A 20,772-nucleotide genomic window follows, 5' to 3' on the forward strand; every position below is an offset into this window, starting at 1 on the left:
CATGGGTTTGAGTCCCTAATCCCAGGCATGATAATTTGGAAATGAGACTTCCTCATGTCCTTTGGGTCTCTTAGTTTAATAGACAAACTTGCCATAAATATATAGTGGTATATATTTTTAATTAAAATTAGTGACAAGTAAATCTGTTTATTAATTTATTTTAAACTTCATCTAGTTTAACTTACTAGAATAAACATAATTCACATGATGGGAATTATCATTACAGACATGGAAAATTTGGTAATATTTTTGAGATTTTTTTACTCGGGATAGTTTTGTTTCCATGTTTTTAGCAAATTTCTTATTTGAAGTATGGAGTGATAGTATATGTTTATTTAGTTGCACATTGATTAAGAGTCTAAATCAGTAGTGTTTGAACTCAATTCTTTAGGAAGAAACTAGATGCACTTCCTCCGTTTTCTAAGAAGTCTATGTAAACTGTCACGCAACATAGCTGGGTTCTTGGTTTTTTAAGGAAGTAAGATGAAATTGTTTGAATACAGCTTTAACTGATCACCTAAAAAGTATGGGACATTAAAATTTGCATGAGACTGTGAAGCATGAGTTGCAAATTAAAAGACATCATATGAACTTTGCATCAATTAGGATAAAATAAAGTTTATTCCAGCAATCTGCTTAGCAGCCTTGTTAATGTCAAGGCTAATGAATGCTGCTGATGAATAAATTCCTGAAGAAGAAAGGACCCCAATCGGAGGTAAGCTCATGATGCCTTCAATTAGAGACCAGAAAAAGAAAGGGCAAAGAAATTCTATGCATATGAAGATAAATCCTCTAATTTGCGTTTCTTATAATGTTATTGGCTGCCTTCTTTTTCTGACTAGGGTCATAATATTTATGGGTTTGAACTGGAAGTGCTACTGCAGAGAATTAATGTGTGCAAAGTTCCTTACTGGTCCAAGATAGGTCGGCTGAAGCGATCCAACATGCCAAAGCTTGGGGTAATAATAATTTTCAAAATCTTAACTTCTCTGTTTGGCTTCTTTATATGAAGTAGCTACCAGGGGGTACCCTGTGCTTCTTTGACTAGGAATCTGTTGCCTTATGATAGGACATTTTAACTTTGGCACTAAACACCTTTTCCTTTCAATTCAGCATTTTATTGGTAAAAACCACTGGTAGTTTTAAAAATCAGCTCTTAGAATCTAGAGACAGCACATGTTTGTTAGCTCCACTTGGGCATCCCTAAGAGCAGAGTTGCGGGTTCTCGTTAAGGAAGGAGATGGGAAGGAGGAACGGGGGTTGGGGGAGGGGAGCAGACACAGAGTATGTAAGAAGGCAACGGGCAGCATGCCTTCTGTGTTCATTCTGTCTCACAGCAGCTCCAGGTTTATTGCACATTCTCACAGGGGTGGCAGAACTTGTTCAAGATCTTAGAGCTAGTAAAGGGAAGAACTAAAATTTTGAACCCAGGCCCCGTCTGACTCTTGTAAAGCTTGTCACTTCTCATTCTACCTGCTTGCTTCACTGAAGGGAGGTTGAGGTGGTTTTGGATGAAGCACCTTCATTTCCTAAACCTGACAGTGCTCAGCGCTTGAAATCTTATTTTAGTTAAAGCCTATCAGTAAAACGGCATGCTGCCTCATCAGAGAACTTAGGACTCTGTACCTTTATAATGCTCTCCAGAGGATTCTGCTGCTACAGTTTGGAGTTGGGGGCCAGTGCTCTTGCTTCTTTTCCTATTCATATCTTTATGGCGATAGAGTTGTTATTAACACTTCGTCCAAACACTTGCTTTGCTAACTCCTTAGCCCCTTCAGGGTTCTTTATATGGCATCTTCTCAGTGAGGTCTATGTGATCACCGTATTTAAGATGTAGTCCCCCCAAATTCCTTGTTCCCCTCACCCTGTTCTATTTTCTCTTTTCCATGTACTTAATGATCTCCTAAAACTATATAATTTCTTTTTTTTTTATTGTATATTTCAGTTGAGATCAGGAATCTTTTCTGTTTTGCTCACCGCTATATCCCTATATTCTGAGTGCCTGGAACAGTGTCAGATATGTAGTCAGTGTTCAAAAATATTTGATTGATGACTGAATGAATGCATGAATGGAAGAATGAGAGTTTCATCATTATAATTTTGGGACTAGCCTCAAAGCAAGTTAGAATGAAATGTTCTCAGTGTCTGTTCTTCCATGGGATTTGCTTTTTGTCCTCCCCTTGTAGGGCAGGAGTGGATTTGGTGAAAGAAATGCTACCTGTGGCCGAATGATCTGTGATGTGGAAATTTCAGCAAAGGAATTGATTCGTTGTAAAAGCTACCATTTGTCTGAACTTGTTCAACAGATTCTGAAAACTGAAAGGGTTGTAATCCCAATGGAAAATGTACGAAATATGTACAGGTATGATCCTGCATGCTTCAGAATTTGTCTGTCTTGAAATTAACAACAGCAAGACACCAGAATCATCCTTAGGCTGGAGGGACAGGAGCCTATGGTGTTATGAAGGGGAAATTGTCTCTCTTCATGTCAGCATCACCATCTCCATTACTTGAGTAATTTGAATTATTTTGCTTTTTGAATTATTCTAATTTTATCATAATATCTCCCTCATTTAACACCATCTTGATGCTTCCTGAGAGCAGTTTGGAAATTGATGTGATATTTAGGTTTCTGCCCTTAATTCATTAATTCAGAAATTAATGCAAATATTTTGGAAATATAAAATCTGAGAAGTCATTCAATTATTTGGAGATATTGCTGATTATTTCTTTTTTCCAGCCTTGTTGAGGTCAAATTGACAAATAAAAATTGTATTTTATTTAAGGTACAACTTGATGTTTGATATACATTGTGAAATAATCCTCACAATCAAGCTAATTAACCTATTCATCACCTCACACGATCACTATTTTTTTCTTTTCTTTTTTTTTCGTTTTTTTATTTGTGGTGAGGACACTTTAGATTTACCCCTCTTAGGAGATTTCAAGTATACGATACAGTATTGTTAACTGTAGCCACGTTGCTGTACATTAGATTTCCAGAACTTACTCATTTTGCGTAACAGAAACTTTGTGCTTGATTATTTCTTAAAATTTCTCCTACCCCTCTGGCCACTTCTCGTTCTTTTCTGCCTGTTCCTCCCAAGTCCTCAGACTGCTTCTCTTTCTGACTGCGCTCCCTCCCTGGGTGATCTCGTTGAGTCGCAGGAATTTCAATACCACATGGGTGCCGATGCCTCCCGCCAGCATATCCTCAGCTTAGACCTCTCTTCCCTGAATTCCAGACTCATGTCTCCACCTGCCTGTTCTACTTAATGTCTGACATGAACCTCCAACTCAGCTTGTTCCAAAACTGAGCTCCTGACCTTTTCCTCTAGGTTCCTCTTATTTTTCCAGTATCGCTGGAAACCTCCAAAGTCATCCTCAGCCCAGAACCTCTGAGGCATCTATGATTCCTCTCTCTGACATCTTATGTTCCATGCATCGGGAAATCCTGTCAGCTCCATCTTCAAAATATGTCTCTATCTGACCACTTCTTTTCCCCTCTGTTGGACCCACACTGGTCCAAGCCACCAACCTCTTTCTTCTGGGTCACTGGGTCTTTCTTGTATTAGCCTCCTCACTGGTCTCCTTGCTTTTGCCCTTGACTCCTTGCTGTCTGTTCTCAACCCAGGAACCAGAGTCACCGTGCTAAAGTTAGATATGGCACTCTGCTTACAATCTCCTAATGACTTTCTGTTTCATGCAGAGTAAAAACCAAAGTACATATTTCGATTTACAAGGTCCTATACAATGGGTCTCTCTGCCGTTAGCTCTGTCCTTATCTTCTACTTTTCTCCATCATTCTCTCTGTTGCAGCCATTGGTCTCCTTCTTGGTACTAGAACTGCCAGATTTATGCTCAGCTCAGGGCCTTTGAATGTGCTGTTTTGTCTGCCTGGAATGTTCTTCTCTCAGAGATAACCCATCCACAAGGATTGCTCTCTCACCTCCTGCAGGTTTTTATTCTCAGTGAACTCTTTCTCAGTTCCCTAACTAAAATTTGTCTGTGCTCCTGACATTTAATATTCCCTTTGCTTCTTAGTTTTTCTTCTTAACGCTTAGTGTTGTATAACATATCACATATTAAATTTTTAATTTATATTCTGTCTCCCCCATGAGGACAGGAATTTTTGTCTGTTTTGGTCACAGCCAGCATCTAGAACAATGCCTGGCACGGAATGGGTATGTAATACGTATTTAATGGATGGATGAATGAAAGAATTTAGGGAGTTTTCAGATTGTATCTTTGTGGGATTTTTTGTGTGTTTTAGAGAAGGGCATTGATTGGGACCAATGGTATGAATGAATTCCTCATTTCATACTGACCTTATTTTAAATTGTTTCCAAAGCCGAGGTGCCGTTGCTCTGAAGTTAACTTATACCAAAAATTTTTTGTGATAGTTTATGAAGTTATTATAATCATTGTTTCTTTTAATTACTTGATTCTGTTTCATTCTTTCTTTTCTGTACAGTGACTCTTCTCATCTGTTGTACCTGTTGGAACACACCTGGAAAGATGCCAGGTTCATTCTGCAGATCATGTGTGAGCTAAATGTTCTTCCATTAGCATTGCAGATCACTAACATCGCTGGGAACATTATGGTAAATTTAACATAGAAAGGGGGAAAAAGCATTTCCTGTTGGATCCAGTGTTTTCTGGGGGTAGTTGTTATATGATAATGAGTCTAAATGCATGCTTATAAAATAAGTAACTTGTATTCTGAAAGCTGGGCTTCTTTTGTAAAATGAAGAACTGCTTGGGAGAAGGGGAGGAAAGCCAGGTGCAGTATGTTGAAATTTGGACGAACATAAGGATCATCTCTGACATCTGAATGTGTCTGATTTGTGGAATGGTCCATTTGGGAGTAAAGAAATAGCCCAAGTTGTCAGTATTTTAAGCTCTTTGTCTCCTTTTAACCATAATGCTTAAAGAAACTGCTAGAAATAATTTAGCACCTTTTTTTTTTTAAAGCAGCCCTTGTTATGATGAGTGATTTTTGAAGGAGGTGCTATGATTAAATCTAGCAACTCGAAGTTGCTTTTGTTTATTCTGGTTTTGAGCTCAAGTTTTTTAAAAAAAATTCTATTTAACAGTCTAGGACGCTGATGGGTGGACGATCCGAGCGTAATGAGTTCTTGTTGCTTCATGCATTTTATGAAAACAACTATATTGTGCCTGACAAGCAGATTTTCAGAAAGCCTCAGCAAAAACCGGTGGGTCCAAAATTGTATAGTGTTTTGCTTTTTCTTATCCCCCCCTTTTATTATCTAGGTAGCTGTTTTTTGGGTTTTTTTTGTGCTGTGATAGTATCTGCTCCCCAAATAATTAATTCCCTGTAGAAAATGTGTCACATTTGTTCTGTTGTTTTTGTGTGGTCATTTCCTTCTTTACGTTTCTCTATACAGATAAAAATTATTTGTGAAATATGAAATTCTTTGAGGGAGGCATTAGGCCTCTCTGATGGGTGACCATACCTGGAAAGTGTTTTGCCTTGTTAGCCCTACCCAAACTTAGATGCAAGTTGAACCATTTATTTCCTTGAACCCATAAGCCTTTATTTTTGTGTTGCATTGTTTCATTTTTATATTCTAGTAGGATTAAGGTCACTACAATCAGGTTTCTGAAGTGGCCTCCATCACACTGGAAGTAAAACTTAGCTACTGTTTTATCAGCACTGATAGTAATTGATTCAGAATGGGAGTTTAATGTTAAAATGACTCAGGTTCTTATATTTGCTTGTTTTATGCACATTATCAAAATTAGTAAAGGAAGTATTAACTTATAGGAGTTTGATGTCTGCTGAGGTATTGAATGTTGGCTATTAATAAACTACTTGGGAAAGAATTTTCACTATATGGACATACTTATTTTAAGGTATCCATATTAATAATGAGAATAATGATAATATCTATATAAAATATTTTGTTTTTACATCATGAATGTTAGAGTAATGAATTTAAGAGGACTCTTAGAATCTCAAATTTTACATAATATGAATAGTTGAATTTTTAGTGTCCATTGATTTTATTTTAAAAAATTTATTTATGTGTTTATTATTGTCTGCGTTGGGTCTTCGTTGCTGCACGCGGGCTTTCTCTAGTTGCGGCAAGCAGGGGCTACTCTTCATTGTGGTGCATGGGCTTCTCATTGCGGTGGCTTCTGTTATTGCAGAGCACGGGCTGTAGGTGTGCAAGCTTCAGTAGTTGTGGTGCGTGGGCTTCAGTACTTGTGGCTCATGGGCTCTAGAGTGCAGGCCCAGTAGTTGTGGTGCACGGGCTTCGTCGCTCCATGGCATGTGGGATCTTCCTGGACCAGGGCTCGAACCCGTGTCCCCTGCATTGGCAGGCGGATTCTATTCTTAACCACTGCACCACCAGGGAAGCCCTGTCCATTGATTTTAAAATGTGAAGTTCTGTGAATTCAAAAATATTTTAAAGTAGAATTTGCATACTTATCAACTCAGATATAGTGTTTGTTTCGGTAACTACCATGCTTGGCATTCATTAGGATTCATGAAAATATTACAATAACTGTCTTTCCTCAGAGGTAGGACCACTAACTAAAAGTAAAGAATGTTAGATAGAACTGTGTACTGCAGTTGGAAAGGTCGGGGGGGGGGGATCATAAACCTTCTAAATTGGTCCATTAGTTGCTGGCTGGTGAAGTTATCTTTCCATTTGATATTAGGGAGATGAAGATGAAGACATTGATGGAGATACCAGTAAATACAAAAAAGGACGTAAGAAGGCAGCTTATTCTGGAGGCTTGGTATTGGACCCCAAAGTTGGTAAGGCAACGCAGCGGCTCAGTTTGCCCCTGATGCTAAGGAACTTAATGCAGAGCCAGGCTTGAGAAACTAGAAGGCCTGAGTTGTGTTTTGTAGGTTAGCGAATAGGTTTCATAATGACCTTATTTTCTTATGTTCATGCGAAAATCTTGTTTGCCAGTCTAACATGGAATTAATGTGAATCTTTTGTGTTTTTTTTGCTGTATTCCAAGAAAGCTTTATTTATGGACATAGAAATTTAAATTTTGTATAATTTTCACGTATCATTGAAATAGTCTTTAAAAATTTTTTTTGACCATTTAAAGATATAAAACACTATTCTTAGCTCATGAGTGGTACAAAAAGGGGGTAGGTTGGAGGATTTGCTCTGTGTAGTTTGCCAACCTATTTGTCCTGTGGTAGGAGCGCCTCTGTCTCCTCACATCTACTCTTGGGCTCCGCCTCTGCCCAGCATGCGAGGGCCAGTGCAATTGGACAGCAAAGTTAAAGTACAGGCAGTAACTACCAAATTGAACTTTAACAAGAGAATAATTGTTTCCTGTAATCATGAATGGCAAAGAAGATGTTTCGTGGTAAACAGAGATAGAAAAGATTAAAAAAATTTTTTTAAATCATCTTAACCATTTTTAAGTGTAGTTCAGTAGTGTTGTTAACTGTATTCACATTGTTGTGCAGAAATGAATGTCAGTTTTATCAAGTAACTTGAACTCTGAGTAGGAGACATTTTTGACAAAAGTGATTTTATTGTGAGTTGTAATGAGACAGATCACTCATCCTTTGGTGTTAGATAGATCTGGCCTTGAATTCTGGCTGTGTGCTCTTGGGCTGCCTGTTTTAGCGTCTGTAAGCCTCAGTTTCCTTTTCTTTAAAATGACAGCAAGAAAAATACCACACAGAGATTTAAGGAATAATAGTACCAGACACAGAGTAAGCTATCAATATATGCTTGCTGTTGTTATTATTGTCTTAATTGTGGACATTTATTTTTATTCAGTTTCTTCTCAAGGTGAAGATAACTCTTTGTAAATGTCCTAGAGAAATATAGTAGCTTTCTGTTCATCCTTTCCAAGTGAAAAGGGTGGATCGTTCCACTGCTGACATTTATTTGTACATCTCTTGTCTGATCTTAGCAGTTTGTGTACAGGTAAATGGGCTGCCTGTTTTATTCCCTGAAGGTGTGATTGTAAAAAAAATGTACAACCACTCACTGGTGTAGCTCATGAAACATTTGGGGAGTGGGGGTGTGGAGGGTAGGTGGGAAGGAATGCTTTCTTGAAGGAGAATTTAACAGCGTTTTTTGGAAATGGATATGGCACTTGTCTAAAGTAATTGATATGGGAAGGTGTTTGCCTATAATAATGGCATACTTTGGCGACTGCTGGGGTTTCAAGGCGAGACAGGATCTCTTCTTTCCTTTTCTTTTGTGACCTGACTTTTCACTCTAATCCAAGTCATTTTTACAGAGTGGTAGTTGACTCCTTTTTTCCTTTTGTCTACCTCACAGCTCTGGATAGTATATTGTTTCATAATATATTACTTCTAATATGGCGTTTTGCCAAATCTACTTTTTTAAAAGACTTTTTGTAACATGGGGCTTTTTTCTTGCAGGTTTTTATGATAAGTTCATTTTGCTTCTGGACTTCAACAGTTTGTATCCTTCCATCATTCAGGAATTCAACATTTGTTTTACAACAGTGCAAAGAGTTGCTTCAGAGGCACAGAAAGTTACAGAGGTTTGTATTCAACTGGGAACTCTGTTGAGATTAAAAGTAGTGCTTAAAGAAGGAAGATAACCAAAGGGCTCAGCGTTCTAGTTTTTCCTCTTAAAAGATAACACTATATCCTTTTTTAGTGGTCAAAAAAGGGGGGAGGGTTGGGTAGAAGGAGACTCAGACTGGTTCTGTGTCTTTTATCTAACAGCTTTATTGAGATGTAACTCACGTACTCTGCAATTCACCCATCTAAAGTGTGCGATTTAATGGCTGGTAGTTTATTTGCAGAGTTTGCAAACTTCACTACAATCAATTTTAGGACATTTTCACTATTCCCCAAAGATACCCTATCCCTTTTAGCTGTAACCTCCCTCAATCCCTTCATCCCTTCCAGATCTAGGCAACCACTAATCTTTCTGCCTCTAGATTTGTGTATTTTTGTACATTTCATATAAATGGAGTCATATGGGACCTTTTGTGTCTGGCTTATTTCATTTAGCATATTGTTTTCAAGATTCATTCGTGTTGTAGTGTGTATTAGTACTTCATTCCTTTTTATTGCTGAATATTCCATTGTAGGGATATATCTTACATTTTGTGTATTTTAAAATCAGGTTGTCAATTTATGCAAAAATGCCTGCTGGGATTTTGATGGGATTGTATCAGATCTGTGGGTCGGTTTGGGGAATGTTGCCATCTTAACAATGTGAAGTCTTCCAGTCCGTGAAAATCGAGTCTTTCCATTTATTTAGGTCTTTAATGTCTTTCAAAGATGTTTTCTAGTTTTCAATGTACAAGTCTTGCATTTCTTTTATTAAATTAATTCCTAAATATTTCATTATTTTTGGTGCTATTGTAAGTGGAATTGTTTTCTTAGTTTCATTTTTGGATTGTTCATTGCAAGTGTATAGAAATATGACTGATTTTTTGTATATTGATCTCGTATCCTGCAACTTTGCTGAATTCATTTACTAGTTGTAATAGTTTGTGATTTCTTAGGATTTTCTATATATAGGATCATGTTGTCTGTGAATAGAGATAGTTTTATTTCTTTCTTTTCAATCTGGATGCCTTATATTTCCTTTTCTTGCTTAACTGCCCTGGCTAGAACCTCCAGTACAGTTGAATAGAAGTGGCAAGAGCAGACACCCTTGTCTTGTTCCTGACATTACGGGAAAGCATCTAGTCTTTCACCAGTAAATATGATGTTAACTGTGGGTTTTCCATAGCTGGCCTTTATCAGTATGAGGCCATATCAGTATATCATCAGTATCAGTAGTTTGTTGAGTGCTTTTTTTTTTTTTTTTATCATGAAAGAGTTTTGGATTTTGTCAGCTTCTGTTTCTGCGTCTGTTGACTATACGGTTTTTGTTCTTTATTCTTTTAATATGATGTGTTATATTGATTGTAGAGCCAACCTGTGTCTCTGAGATAAATCCCACTTGGCTTTGGTGTATAATGCTTTTTATATATCGCTGGATTTGATGTGCTAGTATTTTGTTGAAGAGTTTCTTTCTGTATTCATAAGGGCTATTGGTGTGTAGCTGTCTTTTAAATTAATTTATTTTTTATTTTGGCTGTGTTGGGTCTTCATTGCTGTGTGCGGGCTTTCTCTAGTTGCAGCGAGCGGGGGCTACTCTTTGTTGTGGTGCACAGGCTTCTCATTGCAGTGGCTTCTCTTGTGGCAGAGCATGGGCTCTAGGCGCGCGAGCTTCAGTAGTTGTGGCTTGCGGGCTCTAGAGCGGGGAGGCTCAATAGTTGTGGCACACGGGCTTAGTTGCTCCGTGGCATGTGGGATGTTCCTGGACCAGGGCTCGAACCTGTGTCTCCTGCATTGGCGGGCGGATTCTTAACCACTGCACCACCAGGGAAGTCCTGTAGTTGTCTTTTCTTGTTATGTTTTTGTCTGGTTTTGGTCTTAGGGTAATATTGGCCTCGTAGAATGAGTTGGGAAGTATTCCCTCCTTTTCTGTTTTTTTGGGAGAGTTCGTGAGGGATTCACTTTAATTCTTCTTTAACTTTTGCTGGTGAAATTATCTGGTGTTAGACTTTACTTTTTTTGATTTCTAATTCAGTCTCTTGTTACAGGTTTATTCAGATTTTCTATTTCTCCTTTGGTCACTTTTGGTAGTTTCTTTCTAGGAGTTTGTCCATTTTGTGTAGGTTATCTAATTTGTTGGCATAAAATTGTAAAATAGTATTCCTTTTTAATCACTGTTATTTCTTTAAGGTCAGTAGTGATGGTCCCCCCTTTTATTCCTGATTTTAGTAATTTGAGTCATCTTTTTTCTTTGTCAGTATAGCTAAACGTTTATCAATTTTGTAGATTTTTTTTAATTAAAAAAAATCTTTTTTTATTTTTTGGCTGCGCCGGCATGTGGGATCTTAGTTCTCCGACCAGGGATCAAACCTGCGTCCCCTGCAGTGGAAGCGTGGGGTCTTAACCACTGGACTGCCAGGGGATTCCCATAAATTGTGTGGGTTTTTTTTTTAAGGTCAATTCCCTGGGTTCTAACCAAATTGTATTGTTCTTTTTTGTCGCGGCATGTGGGATCTTATTTCCCTGACCAGGAATTGAACCCATGCCCCTGCACTGGAAGTGTGGATTCTTAACACCTGGATTGCCAGAGAAGTCCACTGTTGATCTTTTCAAAGAAGCAACTTTGATTTCCTTGATTTTTCTCTATTGCTTTTCTGTTCTCTATTTCATTTATTTCTGTGCTAATTTTTATTACTTCTTTCTGGTTTCTTTGGTTTGGTTTGCCCTTCTTTTTCTAGTTTCTTATGGTGGAAGGTTAGGTTATTGATTTGAGGTCTTCTCTTTTAATTTAGATATTTACAACTGCAAATTTCCCTATAAGCAGTGCTTTAGCTTCATCCTGTGAGTTGTGTTATGTCACACTTGCCTTTTTATAGTCAATCCCCTCTTCCATCAGTCAGTCATTGATCTGACTTCTATTACCATAGCTTAATTTTGCCTGTTTGAGAACTTCATATTAATGGAGTAATACAGTATGTACTCTTTTTTTTTTTAAATAAATTTATTTATTTATTTATTTATTTTTGGGTGTGTTGGGTCTTCGTTTCTGTGCGAGGGCTTTCTCTAGTTGCAGCGAGCAGGGGCCACTCTTCATCGCGGTGCGCGGGCCTCTCACTATCGCGGCCTCTCTTGTTGCGGAGCACAGGCTCCAGACGCGCAGGCTCAGTAGTTGTGCCTCACGGGCCTAGTTGCTCCGTGGCATGTGGGACCTTCCCAGACCAGGGCTCGAACCCATGTCCCCTGCACTGGCAGGCAGATTCTGAACCACTGCACCACCAGGGAAGCCCTGTACTCTTTTTTTTTTAATTAATTAATTTTATTTTATTTATTTTTGACTGCGTTGGGTCTTTGTTGCTGCGAGCAAGTTTTTCTCTAGTTGTGGAAAGCTGGGGCTACTCTTCGTTGTGGTGTGTGGGCTTCTCATTGCGGTGGCTTCTCTTGTTGCGGAGCATGGGCTCTAGGTGCCTGGGCTGCAGTAGTTGTGGCACACGGGCTCAGTAGTTGTGGCTCACGGGCTTTAGAGCGCAGGCTCAGTAGTTGTGGCGCACGGGCTTAGTTGCTCCGCGGCATGTGGGATCTTCCCGGACCAGGGCTAGAACCCGTGTCCGCACTGGCAGGCGGATTCTTAACCACTGCGCCAGCAGGGAAGCCCTGTACTGTTTTGTATCTGGCTTTTTTTGTTCAATGTAATGTTTTTGAGATTCATCCATGTTATTGCATTATTAGTAGTTCTTTCATTTTTACTGTTAAGAAGTATTTCACCCTTATCTGTTCCCCTGAGATGAGCATATGGATTGTTTTCAGTTTTGGGCTGTTATTAATAAAACTGCTGTGAACATTCTTGTACAGATCTTTTTGTGGATGTGTGCTTTCATTTTAGGGGGGGTAAATACCTAGGGAGTGAATTTGCTGGGTTGCATGGGCAGTGTATGTTTAATTTGATAAGAAACTGTCAAATTGTTTTCCTAAGTGGTTATACCGTTTTGCACTCTTACCAGCCATGTATGTGAATTGTTCCCCTTCTACTCCAAACACTTGCTATTTTCAGGCTTTTAAATTTTGGCTATGAAAGCATTTCTTAATGATTCTACTCATTAAACATCCTCTTCAAAAGGATCTTTTTGAATTATCTCACATGGATTTTAACTAGTGATCATTCATTCAACAGTTTTATGTAGGGCTTAATAACTTAATGTGTGGTTCTTCGTATATAAAGCTTATACAGTTGATTGTCATTAGGGAATTTGGTTAGATTTGGTTCTCCAGCAGTAAAAGATGTAAATTAACCTATTGTCTCTGTATGTTTTTCTCTGCTTCTTTGTACACGGGGCAGAAGATGTCTGTTTGCCCTCTAGCTCCTGAATTTACATGTCTTTCGGTTCCAGCCACACGCTTGGGGGCTGTTTTTCAGTCCCAATTCCATATTCCCAGAAGGGGGAATCTTAGAGGCTTGCCTGAGTTGGTGAACACACTCACCCGTCAGCCATGACCACAGGAGTGTGTTCACCCCGTACAAATACGGCTGCTGAGGATGGGCTCCTCTGTGGGACTAGAGGATAATTGTACAGAGTAGGTATTGAGTAGACATCCCCACAAGGTAGTGACTACATTCGGTTAATAATATTCTGTGGGCTTTGTTCTGCTACTGTGTCAGTATTAGGATGATTGTCATTATCCAGCGCCAACCCCCTCCCCAACCCTGCCCCCCGCCACCAGTTTGTTTATTTGAGCTTTCCAGTTTGGATTTTGGATGTGAAAACATCTCAGAGTCAGAAGGGACCTTAGAGGTCATCTAAAAAATACTATACATGTAGCAGTTTATGGGTTCCATATCATTTTCCTGTGCAGTGCCTCATTTGGTCTTGAGAACAGCTAGTGCTGGTGGAGCCAGGCCTGGATTGTAAATTTCCTGACTCCAGATCCTTTCCATTTACTTTTTATTGCACCTCCATAGTTGCTGTAAATAAATTGGAATGTGTACCAAGATCTCTTTAATAGGTTTGCTGTCATCATCTGCTCTATTGGAAAACAATAATAGGTCCCTGTTACTATTGTGAGATCGTTCATTTGAAGTTATTGATCTTTATAAAATCAGACGCTTTGTAAAGACTGGGTTATCAAATGGCATTGACTTGACATACTTTAAGCCAAGAGGTTTATTTTTAATTTTGAACCTTCAAGGGCAAATGTGCCTGGCTTTTCTTGGCAGCCTGTTAATAGAATTAATGGAGCCTTGAGAAAAATGGTCTAATGCTTTCCCTGCATTTTTCTGCTGTAAATTTTAATATAAGAAGACTGCTGGTTGCTTTCTTAAAATGTTGCTATTTTACTGATTGCAAAGCAATTTGTAGACAAAAGGTACCACATAAATACTAAGGAATATACATGTATTAATTTTTAGAAATGTCATGGCCTATTAAAATATGGGCTCCAAATTCCTAAAAGAAACCTGCTGATTTAGTACTTATATTTTTATCTTTCAGTCTAAAACATTTACAATAATTGCTACGATTCCCCATAGTTTAAAAAATTTTTATAGCGTTTTGTTTGCTAGTACACAGGACTTAACAGTAGTTTAGCTGCTTTTTTCTCTTTTTTTAAATTTTAGAGATCTCTCTTAGTGTTTTTATTTTTATTTATTTATTCATAAATTTACTTATTTTATTTTTGGCTGCATTGGGGCTTCGTTGCTGCGTGCGGGCTTTTCTCTGGTTGCAGCAAGTGGGGGCTTCTCTTGCTGTGGAGCACAGGCTCTAGGCTCGCAGGCTTCAGTAGTTGTGGCACACGGGCTTACTTGCTTTGCCCATGCGCATGTGGGATCTTCCCGGACCAGGGCTTGAACCCGTGTCCCCTGCATTGGCAGGCGGATTCTTAATCACTGTGCCACCAGGGAAGCCCAGTGTTTTTATTTTAAAAACAATTTCCCCAAACATATTGCTCCCCAGTCTTGTTGAAGGAGGGGAAAGGAGCATGTGTAAAAATTCATCTCTTTAAATGATACCTACATTTTTCAATAACTAGATGGGGGAGGTACTGGGAATGATGGGCTGAGAGAATTGGAGGAGAAGAGGGCAGTGTTGAGTTGTTCTGCAGCCCTCTCAGCTCTTTCTTCTACCACCCACACTTTGTTGACCTTTACTTAGACAAGAAAGTAGCTTTTCAAGATGTGATCACGGGGTAAGCTCCCACAACGTATGATTTTGGGAATTCATTTCATGAAATTTTGATTTGTCTGAAATTTTCATCGTGTGTTCATCAGGATGGAGAACAAGAACAGATCCCTGAGCTGCCAGATCCAAGCTTGGAAATGGGCATTTTGCCCAGAGAGATCCGGAAACTGGTAGAGCGGAGAAGACAAGTCAAACAACTAATGAAACAGCAAGATTTAAATCCAGACCTTGCTCTTCAGGTATCTCTTTCCACTCAGCAACCTCTGAGTGACAGTCTCACCTTTGAAAATTTGATTATCTAGGAGTGGTTTGAACTTGATGCTGTGGGCAAGTGCATGTGCTTATTTTAAGTTGGTGGGTAGGAAACCATTCAAAAATACTATGCCTCAAAATACAAGGCATGTCTATCTGCAGAACTGTATCTGAGCAAGATCCTTCTGACTTCTGGGAGCTTTGGAGTCTGTGTTTACTTGATTCTAGGAGGTCAGGGAATCATGGATCTGGGAGGATGGGTTGATTATGTTAAGAGTTCTTTTTTCCAGGGTTATTGCGGGTTTCCCCTTCTCATTGGTGAGCTAGAAAGCATCTAATGTAATGCTGAAGCATCTGCAAATACTTTTGTTTGTCTTTTGTCCTTGTGTGGCCTGCAGTATGACATTCGACAGAAGGCTTTGAAGCTCACAGCAAACAGTATGTACGGCTGCCTGGGATTTTCCTACAGCAGATTTTATGCCAAACCACTGGCTGCTTTGGTGACATACAAAGGAAGGGAGGTAAATGACGTAACAGTCCCATATCTAAAAATGAGAGTATTTTAAACTATACATGTTATGGGGTAGGAGAGCCAAAAAGTTTGTTACCTAGTTATACAGCTTCAAGTATCCCTTTCTTAGGACAAATTTGAGACAGATATGCTTTTTAAGTAAGGATTCATTCTTTCGTCCATTTTGTGTGTGTGTGTGTGTGTATTTATTTATTGAGCATCTGCTATGTGCCATGGATTGTTCTAGGTACTGGGGATAGAGTGTTGAGCAAGACCTAAAAAGTCCCTGCATCATGAGGCTTACATTCTACCTAGGGCAGGGGGTGTAAAGGGGCTTGGGGTGGGGAGAGCGTCATTCGGGAAAACAGAGTCTAAATAAGTGAATAAACAAATACAAAAAATAAGAGACTATGATAGAAATAATGCTGTGCAGATAAGTAAACAGGGTGGAGGGCTAGACAGTGTTAAGATGACTGGCTAGTTTAGCTTGGTCAGGGAAGGCTTCTTTAGGAGCTAACATGAATGAGAACTAAGCGACATAAGGGAGCTAGTTTTTTTTTGCGGATATATTAGGTTGGAGTGTGAGGGAAAAGAAGAAAGAAAGGAGGATGCCTCCATTTTTGTCTTCTAGCTGGTTAGCTAGTAGAACCATTTATTAAGAAGGAGAAATCTGAGGGAGAAAGATTAAGAGTTTTATCTTGGATGTGTTACCTTTGAGGCTTGTAATAGATCTGTAGGCATGTTAAGTAGGCAGCTGGATGTATCAGTTCAAGTCCCCAGTGTCAGGAATATATCGGGACTGGAGTTATAGATTGAGAGTAATTGGTTTTAGAAACATGGGCCAGATACCAAACAGATTTGAGGTACTGTCCCTTTGTAAACACTAAAAGCTTCATTTGCTTTAGCACCACGTGCATGGGTTTTCCTTAGTTTGTAAAAGAACAGTTATGTTAAATATTATATTCCATTTAACTGCAGTAAAATACTGATTTCTGTCAGTGGATTTAAGACTACTCGGTCTTAAGGAGGTAGTGGTTATGGGCAGAATGCTCATGCTGGGGGCCTGGACTCAGAGTACTCTTAGAGTAGAGGTCGGCATGCTACAGCCCATGGGCCCAATCCAGCCCGCCACCTATTTTTATAAATTTTTATTGGCACACAGTCATACTCATTCGTTGAAGTATCATCTATAGCTGCTTTTGCAAGTACAGCGGCAAAGTTGAGTAGTCAAGGTGGAGACTTGCATGACCTGCAAAGCCTAGAATATTTACTATGTGGCCCTTTTCAGAAAAAAAAAAAATGCTAACCCCTGCTTAGAGTCTAGATCAGGACTGTCTAATAGCACTCTGAGATGATGAAAACGTTCTCCATCTGCAATACCCAGTGCAATAGCCGCAAGCCCCAAGTGGCTAGTGAGCACTTGATAGCTGGCTGACGAAGTGGATTTTGAGTTTTATTTAATGATAATTAAAATAAATTTAACCTCAAATATCCACATGTGGCTAGTGGCTGCTGTATTGGACAGTGCAGATCTAGCTGGCATGAAACGAACAGGATATTGAGAGGTGCTCTTCTGTTGGGAGCCCGCTTTCACGCCGCTGAGGGCACAGTGAGGAAGGGCAAGGCGTGTATTGGACACCAGCATTATGCGAGAAGCTTTCAGATGCGTTATTTCCTTAAGACCCCATAAGAATCAATTGATAGAGGCAAGAGTGTTCCAGTTTTGCAGATGAGGAAGCTAATAAACTCAGAGGTGAAGTGTAACAAGTGACTTTTTTGGATGGGAATCCAGCTCTTCCTGACTGTAAGGCTTTTGCTACATGGGGGTTGTCTGCTCCATCTCAGGATGGCTCTCCTGTTGCTTTATATTCTGCTTCTTATTCCTAGAAGAACATTTTTTTCGATACTCATCTCAAGACATAGGCCTTTTTTACTTGAGAAGATACAGGTGTTTTAGGGGCTCATTGAAGTGAGGAAAGGATGTTTTCAGTTTCTTTGGCTAAGTTTACTTTAAAATTATTTAAATTTTATTTCTCTGTATGTATCCAGTGGCTTCTGATAGAATACCATCTTATTTTTGTATTAGGAAGTGCACTCACTATGCCCCAACTGGGTGATAATACATGGGTTGACTATTGAGATTGGATCAAGGTTACTCTTAAGTTTCTCATGAGAGGCAGTAGTTGACAATTTACTCCCTTGGAGAGTGCCTCTTGCTGTTGGGAAATCCCTGTTGTTACATTTTCTGCATTGGCTCAGAAATCCACAAGCTTAAAAGGGCACTGTTGATAATGATAAGCCCCAAATTTGTCCAATAATCTCCCCCACTCCCCTAATCCATTGTACTTTAAGGGCAATATTTTTGTTTAGCTCGATTTTTAATGGGGAATTTAAACTCAATTTTTATTTTTCTCTTATTTAAAATATAACAACAAATCTTTATAAACTATTTGAAAAAAAACCCTACTCTTCCCACTAAAAAGCAAAGAACTTCAGACAGATCTAGAAATAATCATATGTGATTTAAGTTCTTGGCTTCTGCTTCCCTTTGTCTCTTTCCCCTTTGCTCCTTCCCACAAATAAAAAATACAACAACGGTGGGAAACGGGCCTTTAAAGTAATGTGAAGTTAATGAGAAATAATAATTACACAGTTGCTTCCTGGAAATCTTATTCTAGAAGAGGATTCAAAGCCACGTACAGAAATTATTTCCTATAATAAAAATGATTGTAACGTATTGATGATAATTATTAGCACTGGCGGATGGAAGTATTTTATGTGATAATCTGTCTTTGGGTTTACTGTTTTTTTCCGTACGCACTATTAGGTCTTTGTGAATTCAAGCATCTCTTGATTATTAAAGAGGTAGGAGGAGCGAAGTGTAAAATGAGAGTCAGTTTGCTGAGATTTTGGAATATCTTTGTAACTTATCAAACTTATCTTTTTTGTACTAAGATAGAATAGACCAAGTAATATAGTAACCTGAAAATCCTAGAAGTTGATTGCTTTTAAAGTCCTTGTAGGATAAATTAGATTAAGGTTCAATTGGAAATTAATGAGAAGGAAACCTGGTAGCATGTCGTCTGAAAAAGATTATAAAATTTTGCATTTGAATATAGATTAATACACAGTCTGGGGAGGCCTTAAGCCCCCCCCCACCCTTTTTATTTTTAAGTCTGTGTGTGCTCAGTTTGTTGGAATCATGCAGGTTTGGCTCTGGTGACCTAATAATTTCTGTAATCAAATGTATTATGGCTGCTAGAGTACTCAGAGTAATTACTAATTGTACTTTTAAAAACAGGTTTATAATAAAAATGCTAATAGTTGTGTCAAATGGACATCAATATTGTCTTTTCCCAGGTGTGATCTTTCACACTTAAACTCTTCTATGATTTTTAATTGCTCGGTGGTAGAGGAATTAGTTAATGGTTAAGGAATTGTATGAGGGACCTCATGGTGTGCAAGTTATTTAAAAATAATGAACTCGATGTTTCCAGAGAAGTAATATGGAAACCTAGCTGACAGATACTCGAAAGTGAATCTATATAAATACCATCTGTATTTGTGTTTATTCTCAATGTATGTGTAGGGAGACATAAAAAAGATACTGGGCAAGTTGGTAGCAGTAAGTGGACATATATTTTAAATCACAGGGAAAACAGACTAGGTAGTCAAGTGACTGGTGTGGTAATTGAACTGATTGTTCACTAGATGGCGATAGACACCCTGAGATCATTAATCAATTAAGGGTTTTATTCTGTGAACAATAGTGAAAGCCATTTATTGACACAGATCTGTCCAAATTTTTGACTTTTATTAATTTTGAAATTATTAAAGAAAGGACCAAAGGATTGTAATAGTCTAGTGTATTTAGTGTTTAAATAGTGACTGTCTTTGAATAAAAAGTTTTATTGATAAGAACAATCATTTTATGTATCATAGCAAGCTAATTCTTCTATCAAAGAGCTAAATTCACACTTCTGGCCATGGGGCTACAATCCATGACTCCCTTGGTCACAGTATCAGGCTAATCTAAAGAGAATTGAAATGATTTTGATGTGTAATTTTGCCTCTTTGAATTTGTTGGGGGTTTTTTGAGGGATTTAAAACTTACTCTACACTTACAAGCATACTCATTGCATAATCCTTAGTGTAATGGTAATATTTGTCTTTATGGAATAATTACTACTTACTGACATTGGTATTGTCTTATTTCTACACTCTGTTATTTCTGTGCCCTTGAGAAAATGATTTTTGGTCTGGATTTCTGATTGCATTTTAAAGTGAATGCATGCTCTAATGTTTGGGTGTAGAGCCCATGCGTTTTCATTTTCTCACCCAGTAGGCTAAAGTGAGTCTTTGCCAGCCTGCTTGCCAACCAGTTGTAGACTGCCTGGCTTTCAATTGTGTTTGGAGCTGAAATTTGTGCATTTAGAAAATGTGTCCAAATCATTGCATGAAAACATTGCAGTCAAGCCCAGGGCAAGCCTTCCTGGAAGTCTCTTGGCCATGTGCTAGCACCTGTCAGGAGCCCTTCAGAATGGCCCTGGGATGGAGGACTGTAGCATTTGTTGATGTCAGTGGCAAAAGAGAATGAGTGAATATACAGAATCTTTATAATTGAGTGCTAAAGGAGACTTTCAACTTTATCTGGAAATAAGCAAAAATTTCACTTTTCCAGTCTTTTTTCTTAAAAAAGCCTAGTTTTAAAAAATGAAATGCAATAAAGTATTGTAGAGACAACTAAAGACCCTTTCCTCCCCACCCTCTCTCATTTTTTTCTTTTCTTCTTCCAAGGTAACTGCTCCCTCCGGGTTGGTTTTGTCCTTTTTGCCCAGGGTTTTTTGCTTTTACAACAAATACGTGTACCTATACATGTGGTGCCTTAAAAGTTTTTACCATTTATGTGTCATGCTATACATATTTTTTGCAGTTTGCCAAAAAAAAAAGTAGGGGAAAATCCCTACTCTATATACCAGTTTCTAAGTATGTCCATGTTGATACATTTTTAGACTTGATTTATTCATGTTACCTATTGTGTAATATTTCAGTGAATAAATATAGCACAGGATATTTTTTATTCTCCCATTGTCCATGTTTTTAGCTTTCCTCATTTTCACTTCTTTTACTTTTTTGCTATTGCGAATGGTGCTGTAGTAGACAGTGCCACATGTGCGAGAGTTTCTCTAGTGTATTACTAGGAGTGGAGTTTGCACATCTGCAAGCGGTATATGACATGTTATTGGTAGGAGCAGTCATTTAATTTATCATAGCGAGTTAATTCTTTCAAAAAGCTA

General features: G+C 38.5%; 1 protein-coding gene and 1 non-coding gene across 2 annotated transcripts in view; both read left to right on the top strand.

The window, feature by feature from the left end:
• POLA1 (DNA polymerase alpha 1, catalytic subunit) overlaps nt 1-20,772 on the top strand; it is a 291,963-nt gene that overhangs the window by 41,738 nt on the left and 229,453 nt on the right. The window contains exons 19-26 of the mRNA XM_036840342.1: nt 843-959; nt 2,187-2,362; nt 4,475-4,604; nt 5,097-5,216; nt 6,691-6,790; nt 8,399-8,523; nt 14,802-14,951; nt 15,363-15,485. Of these exons, the coding sequence (XP_036696237.1) occupies nt 843-959; nt 2,187-2,362; nt 4,475-4,604; nt 5,097-5,216; nt 6,691-6,790; nt 8,399-8,523; nt 14,802-14,951; nt 15,363-15,485 (1,041 nt within the window). The remainder of the gene's footprint in view (nt 1-842; nt 960-2,186; nt 2,363-4,474; nt 4,605-5,096; nt 5,217-6,690; nt 6,791-8,398; nt 8,524-14,801; nt 14,952-15,362; nt 15,486-20,772) is intronic.
• On the top strand, nt 7,764-7,893 carry LOC118889333. Its single transcript, XR_005018473.1, has one exon.

The sequence above is a fragment of the Balaenoptera musculus genome, chromosome X (genome assembly GCF_009873245.2).
Source record: "Balaenoptera musculus isolate JJ_BM4_2016_0621 chromosome X, mBalMus1.pri.v3, whole genome shotgun sequence".
Lineage (NCBI taxonomy): Eukaryota > Metazoa > Chordata > Mammalia > Artiodactyla > Balaenopteridae > Balaenoptera > Balaenoptera musculus.